Raw genomic sequence first — 13,496 nt, 5'->3', positions numbered from 1 at the left:
TATGGAAATAAATAATCATAGGAATACGCGACCGAGAAATCCTGTCCTGCAGTCATCATCATATAATCATTCTATGATATATATATAGCTGCAACCTCACTTCACATTTCGTCTCCCTCTTTTTGCCCCCAAATTGGTTGCTGACCTCTGTTTGCCCTTCACTACGCACGGGTAGTTCTGCCACTTTACCTGCATTACAACAGACTCGTCTGTTCATTGATTGCTCAACCATCGATCCCCACTCCTCGAGACAACTCGGAAGCATCCGCAACATCCTGGCCATCAATTACATCGCCACCAGCGGAGCGCTGAATATGGGCCGCGAGGGGGGATTAGATATCTACAACCTGACTGAATTGATCAACTCGTCTACTGGTCGCTGCTGGCCGATGGAGGTTAACAATCCCGTTCCTGGGGTGGTTTCATCTGCACCTGCTTCGAATGAGTATGAGCCTGGGTGTCCGGTTAGTATGATCAACAAGGACTTGGGGCTTGCTATGGCTGGAGCGGCTGAAGCAAAGATTTCTCTTTTACTGCCCAGTCGGCGCGGGGGGGCTACAATGCGGTTGACGAGGACTGTCTGTCTTGGGCGGGACTTTTCAATTTTGTACCAGTGGCTTCAAAATAGGTCGTTCAAATAGTCTGCAATATACGGAATTCAGATGAGGAATTTGTAGACCTATAGTTAAAATAAACCGCTATGGATGTACAACTGAAAATGGATGGATGGAAATCAACAGATAGCATCACGGACACGAACACGACAGACATACTCCTCTTTGACTCGATCTCCCCACTCGAATTTAGGAGTCATCTCAGCCTCCGAAGTCGGGCGATAGGATAAATATTGAATCATGTAGTCGAGCTTATAGTGCGTTGCCCACCATAACGGTGTGTGTCCATTATTATCTGCCTTGAACACATTGGCTCCTGCTTCTATCACCTTCTTAACTGCCATCGCATCTCCTCCTCTCATCGCCCATGAAAGAGGCGTTCGGCCTGTTTCATCTAGTGCATGCACATTGGCTGAATGAGACAGTAGGATTTCCGTTGTACCGGGCAGGCCTCTGGCAAGGGCGTGCATCAGCGGTGTTAGACCATTTTCATCTGGCGCGTCCACGCAGGCTCCCTTTTCAAGAAGCAGCTCAATGGCGGCCTTGTACCCACTGCAAACAGCCTTTTGCAATGGTGTTACACCATACTCAGTTTTAGCTTCAATATTCGCACCTTTTGCAATCAGTAGATGCGCAACGTCAATCAGCTCGGAGTGAATGGCCATGAATAACGGGTATTTGCCTTGATTATTGCTGGTGTTGATGTCAGCGCCGTGACGGATCAATAGGATAGCCATCTTCTTATTTTTCCTCCCAAGAGCGGTTAGGAGTAGTGTGCCGTTTGAGCTATCTCGGCTGTCTATGTCAACGCCCATCTGCAGTAAACGCTTCGCTTCGGACATGGCGCCCCGAGCGACTGCGGACTCCATCCATTTTCTCAGACTGCTGTTTTCAAATCGACATTTCCCACTCTCCCGCAAGAGCCTCATCATGGACAAGTTCCGCCAAGGAACTGCATGCAGTAACGACCGCTGACCCTCGTCCCCTGACTCCTGAATAATGCCGCTTTTATCAAGTAACAATTTGACTATTGCTATCTTGCCACTTTTCACGGCGTAGAACAAAGCAGTACGTGTTTGTCTGTGCTCATCCCAAACATTCACATCCACGCCTCTTTCCAGAAGAAATGAAACGGCCTGGATGCTCCTCGATCTGGCTGCATGCATCAACGGGCGCATTCCAATATGATCGCGATGGTCCATGCACGCCCCCCTCTCAGCCAGCAGACTCAGCACTTCCTTGCTCCCTCTCATAGCAGCAAAAGAGACCACAGTTTGGCCGTAATTGTTGGTAAGCCCTAGCTGTTTACTTCGTTCCAGCAGCATCTCAAACAGCTCCATACTAGCTGATCTGGCCGCGCTCATGAGCGCAGTCATTCCTGAGCGCTCATCCCTCGCGGCGTCCACATCCACGCCGTGGTCTAGCAGCGTCTCCACTAGGTCTTGACGCCGGTGGATTGTGGCCTGTAGAAGTAATGCTGGAGTATACTGAGAGGGATGGGACTCAGCGCCTGCATTAATCAGCATCGCAATCTTCTTATGGTCATGGCCCCGCATCGCATTGATTAATGGCGTTTTGTGGCTGTCATCTTCAACCAAACAATCCGCCCCAGCATCCAAAAGAGCTTTGACCATTTCTATACTTCCATAGCGGGGACTTGCAGCCCGATGCAAGGCTGTCTCACCCGTTATGGTCTTTGTATTGACATCAGCCCCATACTGTATCAAGAGTGTAAGCTCTTCTATCGCTCCTTCGCTGGCAGCAAGATGCAATGCTGTTTCTCCATTCTCTTTCACTGCCGTAGCACTGGCCCCAGACTCGAGTAAGAATTTCACCATCCGCAAACGCTTTGGGTACGGACGGCCTGGCATGCGTGTAAGTACAGCCTCGTGTAACGGTGTGCCTCCTTCATTATCGCGAATATCGATGTCCATCTTGCGTTCTAACAGTAACTGAACAATATGAAGCATCCAATTTCTGGCGGCGAAGTGCAGTGTCGTGAATCCCCGTGCCGTGGTAAGGCTAATATCAATCCCACGCTGGATCAGCAACGCCGCCACATCAACATGTCCTGAAAATATGGCACCATGCAGGGCAGACCACACGCCTCTTCGATATTTCTCAAAGACTTCCGAGATCTTTGCACCGGCATCCAGAAGCATTTCCACTATTTCAAGGTGTCCTTCTTCAGCAGCAATGTGCAGCGGCATCATCTGCATTCTGTACGGTCCGTGCTTACGAGGAACATTCGGATCAACGCTCCTCTTCAGCAGCATCCGTACAGCCTCCCGTTGGTTACAATCAACTGCTTCCTGGAGGACATCAGGGCCGAAGTCGCCATCGAAGAAGCCGGCGGGTGCACGTTCTACCAGTGTTCTCAAGCTGAGCTCCTGGCCTCTGCGCGCGGCCGTGGTGAGGATTTCCGAGTCGTCGTATGCAAGATTATAGAGATATGGGGTGAGGCAGTTGTGAATCCGCTTTGATGTTTGAATAAATGCATTCAGCGTTCTTGCGGGGAGGTAATCTTGAATGAGCAGAAGGATCTCGTCGGGCTGGACCAGTATTCCTTGGGGGCGGGTAGAATTCAGGGTCGCCATTTGATCCTCGAATCTGGTGTTGAATGAGATTTTGTGGTCCTGGAAATGCAGTGGGTGCAGCTTTAAGTAAGTCACTTGTTGATTCACAGCCTCGCAGGAATCGGCAGGACAGCGTGGCGGGCTGTGTTGATCCACATTTTGACATGGCAGCCTTCCACAGCTATTATCACAAGTCAAGTTGACTCATAACCACTTTCTTATATTAAAGCGTTGGGGACAGTTATACCGTCACAATATTACAGTAATGCAATAGATAAAATTAACGTTTTAATACTGGTAGAGCGAACACAGAGATATATATTTTTGCAGTCAACACCACTTGTGACTGGGAAGAAATAAATCAATTCTATCATGCTTCTCTCTAGGTCTCTATAGACACAGAAATTGAATTGATAGACCGACAGAATGCACGCCTACTCTCGACAGACATCACGGCCAAACAGCTTGCCCTTGATTCATCAAGACCGACTCACGGTTTTGTTTCGAGCTGTATAATGTTAGCATCATCATCAAAGAATAGGAAGAATGACCTACAGCTAAAGCACATGCTCAGATAAGCAGCACGCCAGAAGAAATATGCCACTCCGCCACTGCTGGCAAAAATACTTCCTGACCAGGTGATGTCTGCGATGGCGCGATCGCTGCCAATGTATGCCATCGCCTCTTGATGCACATATTCGAAGGGACAGATTTCCTTTTGTACCTTTTGCAACTGTCGTTGGAGGTTGTGCATGTCATGCAGTATCTGGTCATGGTTCTTTGAGTCATTCTTGAGCTCAGTGCTCGCCAACGTCCTGTTGAGCCCATCTAGTTCGGATTGAATGGCGTCTTTGGTTGCCATTACATTAAATAGCCGTGCTAGAAAGATAGCCTTCAGTGTCGTTACTGACGATAAAAATTGCAACTATGGATCGGGTGGAAGAGTGGAGGAAAAGCGGGTGGCTTCTGCACATACGTCAATTGTATAGCAAGAATTATCTCTATTTGACTTATTCAAAATGCAAACTACTAGATATACACAATAAAGAGACTGACATTTCTGACTGAATGTGTAGTCCCCCTGTGCCATTGTGCAATGTTTCAATCGAACATCAAATGCCCCATGACTGGACAGACAGGGTAGCGCTGGCAACGGTGCGTATGCTTTGATGGGGCATGGACTTTGTCACAGACTACAAACACCCAAAAGGCGTGAAGCTCGGTGATAAGCATCAGCAGATAGGAGAAAAATGGTTGACGCGGTTCATCTTTCTGGAGTGTGGCTGGCGTGTTAGAGATGGTTGAAGGGATGCTACGGCATCTGAAAAGCCTTAGACAGGTGAAAAAAGATCAGGGAGGGTATATATTAAAGAAATGCAGTCTACTTGATTATGGAGAAATCGCCCCAAATATCAGTGCGGATGACAGATAGAATTGTCTAGCTTTAAATTAGATTGCTCCAACGGCTGCAAGGCAAAAAGGGGCGAATGCAGCACGCGAGGAGTATTGCAGGTAATTGCCCTGTAAGGCTGTAACAGATACTAAGCGTATTTTGCAAAAGTACCTGGTGACAGCTACTAGTGTGCATCCTTGGCGTACACGGCGTTTTCTCCATTCGCTCTAGTCAGAAGACCAGACTAGCCCTAATTACGAGACCTGCGACACACACTAATTTAGAACAAGGCAAAATTGCTTGGCCATAGGTGAAAATACAAATTCAATGATAGTAATTGGAATTCAATGATAGAGTTCGGGGCGTCGAGAAAAGTAAACATCTGACGGATCAACCCGGGAAACTTTATCCCCCAAAAGGCACAAATCACAATCAAATCTGGCCGGAAAAGAAACAATATAAAAGAGCGGCAGATGAGCGTCTAGCTGGATACGGCGATGATCTGCCCCTTAGATTGGCCCCCACTGCGTCTGCCTCATTTCCCATGGTCGACGCCTCCAGGATCTAGACAGTTTTAGATCTCGGCAAAGCCTGGTGATCATCGGTAATAAATAACACAATTTTTGCCTCCTAAAGGGTGTCTTCACTGCCCTGTCCATGTGACTGGTTCAGCTCTGCGTCTCTGTCTTGCAAAGTTGAACATGAGATAGCTCGATCTGAATGAATTGATTCATCATGTCAAGCCTTGTCATCGGGTCTCCCCCTGAAGACATTGACCTGGGAGATGATCGAATCGGCCATAATGACGGCACTGTGGCGGCGGTGATGGCCATCGCGACGGTGTTTGTGGGATTGCGATTCTGGGCGAGGACGACAAGCTCGACGGCCAGCTTGGCTTATGATGATTGGTTTTTGTTGGGGGCGTTGGTATTTATGCCTGGATATGCTAAGTTGTTATTTTTACTAACGGTATAGGCATTTGCGTATGGAACGGGCGTGTGTTGTATTCTAGGCGGTGCATATGGTATAGGCAAGCACATCTGGGCTGTGGATGAGAATGATGTCTTGATGAGCATGAAGGTATTCTATCCCTACTGATAAATACAACATAAACTAACAGGATAGATCATCTTCGCCTATGTCATCCTGTACGCAACCACCGTCCCAATGGTCAAACTGTCCGTCCTCCTCCTCTACCGCCGCATCTTCCAACTCACCTGGACTCTCTACTTCTGCGCATTTCTCTCCATTGGATACGCAATCTCCGTTTCCACCGCCATCTCGCTCGCCTGTGTCCCGACTTCCTTCTTCTGGACGCAGTGGGTGTATCCGCTCAGCGGGGGCCATTGCCGAATCAACCTCTACGAGTTCTACCTGTGGAATGGCGTCGCCAATCTCTTCACGGATGTGATCATTCTGTGTCTGCCCATGCCGATTGTCTGGGGACTGCAGATGCCTAGAGGGCAGAAGTTGGCCATTAGTGGGATTTTCCTCCTGGGCGGGTTGTACGTATCCATACTTCCTTTGTCTACGGTAAATACTGACTGCATGCAGCGTCTGCGTCGCAACCATCGTCCGCATCTGGACCATCACCAAAATGAAATCCTCCGTCGACATCACCTGGGTCATCGGCGACGCCATGATCTGGTCCAACGTCGAGCCCTGCGTCGGCATCGTCAGCGCCTGTCTCCCCACGCTGCGTCCTCTCCTCCGCCGCATCCCGCAGCTCGGCCTCTCCAGCAACAGCGCACATTACCTCGCTAAGAACGACAGCAGCGCGACGCCAGAAAACAGTCTGCCCGAGAGTATTTCTGCGTCGGCGAATCGGTCCGCGAATCGGGGGGCGGTAGGGAAAAAGGGCCAGTTTCGGCCCGCTGAAGATGAGATTTATCTTACGACTGATGTGGGGAGGGCGAGTAGTTTGGGGCAGCTGGAGGGGGCGAGTGCGAGATCCGGGGGATCGTCGCATTCGAGGGGCGAGGAGATTCCGATGCAGATTAAGGTGAATTATGGGTTTCATTGGTCGGAGGAGCATGAGTGATCTATATAACATATGTACTCTATACTATATGACCAGTTACTCGGTAATTACACCCGTAATCATCGCCCGTACACTCATATTCCCCGACTCGGGATACGGCGTCCCAAAGTCCTTTGCAAACTCGATATTGCCCTTGGGAGTCTCGTACAGCTCCATCTCAAACCGGCGCACCAGACTAGCGACCACCAGGAAAAGCTCCGCATACGCCAGGCTGTCGTCGTTAGTATCAAGTATAGACAAATAATTAGATGTGACTATGACTTACTTCAATCCAACACACATCCGACTGCCCTTGGAAAAGTTGACGAGATACTTGTCTAGTCGGTTTCCCTTTGCTGCGGCTCGCATCCATCGTTCAGGGTCGAAGGCGTGCGGGTCGGGGAAGATTTCAGGGTCCATGAGGACAAAGTAGTTGGTTTCGCTGACGGGAGTCTGATCTTTTTAGCTACCTGTTCCGTAGGTTAGAGTGTGAGTGACTTACTCCAGGGGGTATCACATGGTCTTTATACACCAATGCTTCAGTAGGCGCAACTCGAGACGATCGATTCGCAATACCAGTGGAAAGACGCAACGCTTCAGCAATCACTCCAGACTTCAAACATGTCAGTATACAGTGTATAGTCGTGTAGTCGGACATACCAAAAAAGGCAACTGCTCCAGCTCATTCCAACTGGGCCTTGAATCCGGCATCGGCATCACCGTCTTCAACTCCCCCCTCAGCTTCCCCCGAATATCCCCCCTCTCCAACAAATGATAAAACGCCACAGCCAGCGATCGCGCCGTTGTCTCCGTCCCCCCAATCACTAACGCAAACCCCTCATTCATCAACCGTTCCGGCGACCGCATCTGCGCCGACATATTCGGCCCCGCGAGATGCTGTATCATTGTGCCGTTATTATTCGCCTTCGCGGCATCAACCGCCTTGACGGCTTCATCGTAGAGTTCCTTTTTCTGCGCTGCAAGCGCATACGCGGCGGGGTTTGTCGTTCTCAGAAACCCAAGCGGCACCATATCCATGATTGTCTGCAGCACGGGGAAGAAATAAAGTAAATGCGCGAGCTGAAACAGCCCATTTATCCCGTCTCGCACATGGGCATTGAACCCCTCCTTATTCAGATTATCAGGATTATACCCATACGCATACTGATAGATCACATCAGACGTGAGGGCCGCAAACCCCGCATCCAGACTAACGACGGCATGCGACTTGTGCGCCGCCCGCAGATGGTGCACGAGCGTATCGATACTCTCGTAGATCACGCCCTCGACGTTCTGGATCGCGCGTTTCGAGAAGAACTTCTCCACTGGCGCGCGCCGTTGCCGGTGCGTCTCAGCGTCGATACTGGCGAAGCCGGAGCCCGGGAGTCCGAATTTGGCGACGTGGACGGGGTCCTTTTCGCGGCGGCGGGTGCTGGAGGCGTAGATTTCATCGTAGTAGTCGCTGTCTTTGATGTGGACTTCGCGGGGGTTGATGCGGATGATGGGGCCTATAGAGTTCAGTATACGTATCATGTATTTTGTAAGATGAAATACCATAGATCTGATGCAGTCGCTCGAGTTCCCATACAAACACACCACCTTTGATAATGTTGTAATAAAACTCATAACCGTGGGTGATGGCAGCCAACCTCGGCCCGGGAATGTTAGCCAGAGGGTGGAAATACAGCCGATAAACAGCCTGGACGATACAGGACAGCACGAAGCCAATCCCAGCTATCAGGAGGATGGCCATGGTGAAGGATGCTGAAGGAAATTAATCTGCAGAGCAGGGAATGCCATATTTAAGTCAATGAAATTGAATATTCTCGATTGGCTGCCTGCCGCATGATTCATGATCATGATTCAGGTTGCTGTTCATAGCCCGTCCCGGATGAACTAAAGACTAGCCGTTACAACTAAAGCAAACCCACTTTGAACGGAAATGAAGCCAACGGCTTATCCGGCATTGCTCCAATTGGCTGCTGATACTAGTCGATACTGGGTGTAAGCGATATAAGCGAGACCCTTAAGAATTATAATTAGCTTCACCCAGTTTGGTATAGCTGTCATTAAACATTTCATAAATCTGACCAGTATTGACGCTTTTAAAGCAACCTCTCTTGGATTTCATCAAATTCATCACGCGACAGAATTGCCTTTGTTCTAATCTCAGTTATCTCTTCTTCCGCCCTAGGAGAGATAGTTGACTCTCCTTATTAGTTGGGTCGTGGGGATATCGAATTACACCTGGACGAATCGGCGATAATCCCTTTGAGCAGGATACCAGAAAAGTCGGTCGTTGACAAGACAGCAAGAACTGACTTATATAAAGAGTAGCTCTAGTGGTTGGATTATTTGCTCCAAGACGACAGGCGGAATATCGCTCAAAATGGAGTTTTTCCTGTATCAGAAGCCAGGTGTCGAATGGACATGTCCTTGCATTGTCATTCTCTGCCATCTATCAGGAACTACATCGACGCTGAAGTATGGCACAAACGGGATTACCAGATGGCCTCAGCCAGAGAAGGGTTCAAATAGCAAGATAACTGGGAGGTTCCGGGGAATATCCCACAATGTGGAGCGACTAAATAGCCTCCTACTTCCTTGCTGATTAGGATTTTCAATATAATTATTTTATTCCTGCTCCGTCATTATATTCTAGATCTTTTCTCTCTTCTAATTCTACTCTGCACTGAGGCACAGCCATTATTGTCTTCTGGCAGCTTTATCATAATATAGTAGTTCCCAAAACTGGTTTCACGCCCTAAACAAATGAATTGTTTCTCAAGCCCTTGGCTGGAACGCGCTAATATATATTGGGACTTACTCTGGAATAACCTGTTCCAGATATTTTACATGTATGGTATCGACCAGCTAGTTGACCAGGCTTGTTGTATTACAGTATCCTTGGAAAGTAACAAATATCATATTATCAATCGTTAAAAGACACGCAGAAGAGCAAACTCAACTTGATAAAGTCCAGACGTTAAGGTGCGATAGGAGACAAAAAAGAAAAACCAGTAAATCATAGAAGTCCATTCCCGTTACATTTTCTTTAGCCAAAAGTGCTGCTTCAGCGTCCTAAAAAGAAAAGGATGTACCCCATGTCAGGCACATGGACATTGAAGGAATATTTCCGGAATACATCTGGGTGTACCAGTGCCAGGGGTGAAGTCACCACCAGTACAGCAGGTCTGCACGCATACATTATGCTCCGGGCAGTCCTTGTTAGATGCGCAAGTATCTAGTACCTGGCTGCATAGCGCACGAAAGACGCAGTACCCAGCGCTTGGATTATCCACACCACTATGGCAGGCAGTAGTGTCGGTGTTGCAGGTATTGCCATTGCAAATACCGCAGTTCACAGTACCACACATGGAGGGGTTGGCACAATTACTTTTAGGGCGGCATTGGCCACCCTCACAGGACTCGGTATTCCGGCACTGATGTTGATGTTAGAGGCTGGGTCGCATAAAAACCATAAGAAGGGTAGGAGCAGCTTGTTCAAGGTTAAGGGGAAATAATGTCACAGTGATCATAGATAAGCAACAGACAATCTGTGGGACAAGACCATATATGGACAACTTGCCTTGTTCATGCACGATCCGCAATTATTGCTATCAGTACTAGTATCGGTACACACCCCCGAACATAGATTCTTGGTGCTGCCTGAGGGTTTGCGAGGGCCACACACATAGCATGGACCCGTTCCATGAGCTGCTTGCGACGTGCAAGAACCAGGATTATTGGGGAAATTGGTCGCGCACCATTGCGCGCAGGCACTGTTGCCGCCAGGGGTACCAACTTGAGAAACAACCCCAACAGCTTTCCCAGCTTAATTAGTCATGAACTGAGTATGATTGAGATGTTAAGCGAGGGTAGTGGCGGATCTAGATATCTCTGGGTACTTACAGAGCACAAGCAAGACAGGGATAAGAAATCTACCCATGATGAATAGCTCTTATGGATCACCCCTTTGATATAGAGCAACTAAGGTAATACCTATTGAGTTTATAGTATGCTAGGAAGGATTCCAGCCTAATATACTCTGTTGCATATGGGGGAACTCTTTTAAAAAGAGATCTAGAACGCTTTCCAGTATAACGGTATTATCTCCGTATGGATACAGGATTCAGTGTTCTTCCACATAACGTATTTAATTAGTCGACAGAATTAGTTGTCGGTCAGGATATAGGGTACCCATGGATAGCAGTTAACTCGGAAACTTGCTATTTCTTATACGATCCCCATTTTGGTCAAAGCAAACGACACTTGTAGAGCATAAGGCATTGATTAGGAGCGGCATCCACCTTGCGTCTCCGCTGTGGCCGAGACTCAACTCAACCAAGGTCCATCGTTTAACCACAAGTCGCGCATCATCAGCCAGTAAATTGAGAGCGAGGGGCTTCGTCACTTAACCGTCACCTAAAGAATCCAGACCTCGAATCAAAATAAAACAGTCCAATAATAGTCGATCGTCGGGACGGCGAGGCTGGTTCGTATCAGGAGGGTGGAATTTCCACCTCCTGCAGATCGGCGATCATCTTCGGATTACCCGGCTTTACCCAAATTTCGAACGTAGAAAGAACTCCTACAAGGGGTGTGCATAGATCGCCATCGCTAGATTGCTAAGAGGATAAAATACCATTATTAGCGTTGGATGGGTGGGTTAGGCTAACGAATTAGGAAATCTATATCTTCTATTAGATCGGCTGCCTCAGGCCAAAACCTACCCAAACCGGTTCATTGAGCAGTCGAAAGCAGAGCATATTTATACTTGCTAGGCTAGAGAATTTAGGTAATCTATCTTCTTATTTGCACCTTAATGCTAAAATATAAGAAACGTCTTTCTTATTAGTATTCGGGTGTATATTATATAGGTACGTAAACACAGCCTGAAGAGCTACTAAATAGGAGAGCAAACCAATGACGGATCAGGCAGGGCTAGGTGACCACCACCATACTTCTGCTGTTGTATGTTTTTTATTTTTTTACTATCATATATATATATATAATTCTATACTGTTTGGCTAAAATATAAATTAACTGGGCCTGACGGGAAGTTAGGTGAAACTAGTCACTGGACAAGAATGGGTCATAATCAGCTACTAGACTGGAATGCATCAAATCTTACATCCCACAACATTCAATAGTGTATTCAGTATATGACTTGCCGCTTCTATATCGGCAACATTGGATCTGGGAAGGGGGCATTTTCCAGACATTTTGGTTCTTAAGATTAGATTATAGATGTAGCTTATCATGTATGGCATATATATTGACTGCACTAGGATTGGAGATCACAGACATTTTCGCAAATGGTCAAATACCCAGATATATTTTCAATAGTATCTGTTAGTTCAGCTACAAAGAAAGGTCATTCTCAGCGAACCATATCCTAGGCGTGACTCAAGCCAGGGAGGGTCAAATGCTTTTGAACCAAAGTCCTTATAGAAAACCCACGACTTCAAAGTCAACGATACTCCTCCTCATGAGAACAGTGATCAACCTGATCAAAATGCCTTAGTTAGGCCACCAACCTCTCGAATGTATAAAGTTCCAATCAGACAGACTTACCATTTCTACATTATTATTGAGCGGATCCAAAACAAACGCACCGTAGTAGTTTTCATGATACTGCGGTCGTTTTCCAGGGGGGCCATTGCATTTGCCGCCGACGGCAAGGGCAGCCTGGTGGAAGGCATTGACAGTGGCATGGTCTATACTGCCAAGTTAGCTTTGGGCATGTTTACTGCCACCTCAGGTAACATAATGGAAGCAACCTACCAGGAGCCATGAATGCAAAATGAAGTTCTTGTGGTGTTTTGGACTCTCGCTCTGTGATCCAGAAGTCTGGGCCTTCATTGCCCAACCCCACAGCGCCCGGGAAGCGCATGATCTCTCTGTAATTCAAGGGGGCGAGCGCTGCTTTGTACCACTTGATCACATTTTCGAATTCATCTTTTGGCGCAGAAATACCGATATGATCTATATTACTCATTGGCATGGTAAGGGATAAAAAGTAATGCTGTTGTGATATGCTAGTGTATGGTGAATGAAGTGATATTAGCCTTATTATCCTATGCTCTGTAGCATATCAACCGTTTTTATATTATTTATCTATCCTCTACAGTCGAGCTTGAAATATGAATGTGAGGTTCATCCTGACGTATGTATACAAGAGGGATCGCTTTGGTGCCGGGTCACATGATATTTTCTATCATCCAATGGGCTTTATTATGACAGAATAAGCTAAAAAAAAAGAAATGCAGAACACAGAACAGCAAGGATTCGCTGCTGGTGATAATATTAAAGCAATGAGTGTGAACTTATGAATGGAAACCTCTCCTGAAGGAAAACACTGCATATGGAGTTGCATGCTGCTGGATTCATCGCGATTCAAGCGTTAAAATCACTATAACATTACCCAGCTAGGGGCCGTCTCGACGTACGCGTACGCCCCATACAAACTAGGGCGTTTCAGGGCACCACTGTTATATAGGTGTATCCTAACATAGTCTAACATCCTATATATATACAAGCCATTCATCTAGTTACTGGCTGCTCACGGCACCAGGAGGCATCCAGCGCTTTTGAATCCGCAGAAGGACAGAATAACTCAAGGGTACTAACCTCAGAGCCACCATGTCATCAAACATGATTTCAGACAGGTCAAGTAGGAGCAGAATATTATAATAATAGACCTATGAATTGACTAGATACGCTGCTTAAGTGAATCAGAACAAGATCAGAGCATCAGATGCCATTACTTGAGACAATTTCTCTTCTGTCATATAGAGCATGCTTTCCTAGAATACTGTCACAATAACCTGTTATCTTATGGCGCTTGTATTGAATGTAATTAGGTTAATTATGTTTAATTTGGCTTAAGA

General features: G+C 47.2%; 6 protein-coding genes across 6 annotated transcripts; 2 read left to right on the top strand and 4 right to left on the bottom strand.

The window, feature by feature from the left end:
- Positions 1 to 201: 201 nt before the first annotated feature.
- Positions 202 to 687, top strand: ASPWEDRAFT_470368 (uncharacterized protein). The gene has a single exon (XM_040836889.1). The coding sequence runs from the start codon at positions 315 to 317 to the stop codon at positions 639 to 641; it is 327 nt and encodes a 108-aa protein (XP_040691463.1). The 5' UTR covers positions 202 to 314; the 3' UTR covers positions 642 to 687.
- Positions 688 to 3,587: 2,900 nt separating this feature from the next.
- ASPWEDRAFT_182616 (uncharacterized protein) lies at positions 3,588 to 4,140 on the bottom strand. Its single transcript, XM_040831926.1, has 2 exons — positions 3,746 to 4,140; positions 3,588 to 3,698 (listed from the first exon to the last, which is right to left on the bottom strand). Exons 1-2 carry the CDS (start codon positions 4,050 to 4,052, stop codon positions 3,670 to 3,672), a joined length of 336 nt encoding a protein of 111 aa, XP_040691462.1. The 5' UTR covers positions 4,053 to 4,140; the 3' UTR covers positions 3,588 to 3,669.
- A 1,268-nt stretch (positions 4,141 to 5,408) lies between these two features.
- ASPWEDRAFT_50858 (uncharacterized protein) lies at positions 5,409 to 6,624 on the top strand (the record flags this gene model as incomplete). Its single annotated transcript, XM_040837508.1, has 4 exons — positions 5,409 to 5,510; positions 5,559 to 5,663; positions 5,709 to 6,088; positions 6,138 to 6,624. 4 exons carry the CDS (start codon positions 5,409 to 5,411, stop codon positions 6,622 to 6,624), a joined length of 1,074 nt encoding a protein of 357 aa, XP_040691461.1.
- Positions 6,625 to 6,660: 36 nt separating this feature from the next.
- ASPWEDRAFT_171247 (cytochrome P450) lies at positions 6,661 to 8,356 on the bottom strand (the record flags this gene model as incomplete). The annotated part of the gene is made up of 5 exons (XM_040830747.1): positions 6,661 to 6,835; positions 6,890 to 7,056; positions 7,106 to 7,216; positions 7,264 to 8,111; positions 8,158 to 8,356. The coding sequence occupies 5 exons, from the start codon at positions 8,354 to 8,356 to the stop codon at positions 6,661 to 6,663; spliced, it is 1,500 nt and encodes a 499-aa protein (XP_040691460.1).
- Positions 8,357 to 9,489: 1,133 nt separating this feature from the next.
- Positions 9,490 to 10,642, bottom strand: ASPWEDRAFT_39525 (uncharacterized protein). Its single transcript, XM_040835108.1, has 3 exons — positions 10,516 to 10,642; positions 10,193 to 10,428; positions 9,490 to 10,046 (listed from the first exon to the last, which is right to left on the bottom strand). The coding sequence occupies exons 1-3, from the start codon at positions 10,550 to 10,552 to the stop codon at positions 9,711 to 9,713; spliced, it is 609 nt and encodes a 202-aa protein (XP_040691459.1). The 5' UTR covers positions 10,553 to 10,642; the 3' UTR covers positions 9,490 to 9,710.
- A 1,229-nt stretch (positions 10,643 to 11,871) lies between these two features.
- Positions 11,872 to 12,680, bottom strand: ASPWEDRAFT_39524 (VOC family protein). The gene is made up of 3 exons (XM_040835107.1): positions 12,391 to 12,680; positions 12,181 to 12,323; positions 11,872 to 12,112 (listed from the first exon to the last, which is right to left on the bottom strand). Exons 1-3 carry the CDS (start codon positions 12,608 to 12,610, stop codon positions 12,077 to 12,079), a joined length of 399 nt encoding a protein of 132 aa, XP_040691458.1. The 5' UTR covers positions 12,611 to 12,680; the 3' UTR covers positions 11,872 to 12,076.
- Between the last annotated feature and the right edge of the window lie 816 nt (positions 12,681 to 13,496).

Source organism: Aspergillus wentii (assembly GCF_001890725.1).
Source record: "Aspergillus wentii DTO 134E9 unplaced genomic scaffold ASPWEscaffold_3, whole genome shotgun sequence".
Classification (NCBI taxonomy): Eukaryota; Fungi; Ascomycota; class Eurotiomycetes; order Eurotiales; family Aspergillaceae; genus Aspergillus; species Aspergillus wentii.
The sequence above is the reverse complement of the archived record's forward strand: the minus strand, read 5'-3'. Positions and strand labels throughout refer to the sequence as shown.

What these genes read in the sequence shown, in the direction of transcription:
- ASPWEDRAFT_182616 (XM_040831926.1), bottom strand. Translation starts at nt 4,052, where the DNA reads ATGGCAACCAAAGACGCCATTCAATCCGAACTAGATGGGCTCAACAGG. An exon ending in TCTGAGCATGTGCTTTAGCT is followed by an intron (nt 3,699 to 3,745) that starts GTAGGTCATTCT and finishes AACATTATACAG; the next exon opens with CTCGAAACAAAACCGTGAGT.
- ASPWEDRAFT_470368 (XM_040836889.1), top strand. Translation starts at nt 315, where the DNA reads ATGGGCCGCGAGGGGGGATTAGATATCTACAACCTGACTGAATTGATC.
- ASPWEDRAFT_39525 (XM_040835108.1), bottom strand. Translation starts at nt 10,552, where the DNA reads ATGGGTAGATTTCTTATCCCTGTCTTGCTTGTGCTCT. An exon ending in CCCTGTCTTGCTTGTGCTCT is followed by an intron (nt 10,429 to 10,515) that starts GTAAGTACCCAG and finishes AAGCTGGGAAAG; the next exon opens with CTGTTGGGGTTGTTTCTCAA. An exon ending in GCGGATCGTGCATGAACAAG is followed by an intron (nt 10,047 to 10,192) that starts GCAAGTTGTCCA and finishes CATCAACATCAG; the next exon opens with TGCCGGAATACCGAGTCCTG.
- ASPWEDRAFT_39524 (XM_040835107.1), bottom strand. Translation starts at nt 12,610, where the DNA reads ATGCCAATGAGTAATATAGATCATATCGGTATTTCTGCGCCAAAAGAT. An exon ending in TTTTGCATTCATGGCTCCTG is followed by an intron (nt 12,324 to 12,390) that starts GTAGGTTGCTTC and finishes TTGGCAGTATAG; the next exon opens with ACCATGCCACTGTCAATGCC. An exon ending in TCAATAATAATGTAGAAATG is followed by an intron (nt 12,113 to 12,180) that starts GTAAGTCTGTCT and finishes CATTTTGATCAG; the next exon opens with GTTGATCACTGTTCTCATGA.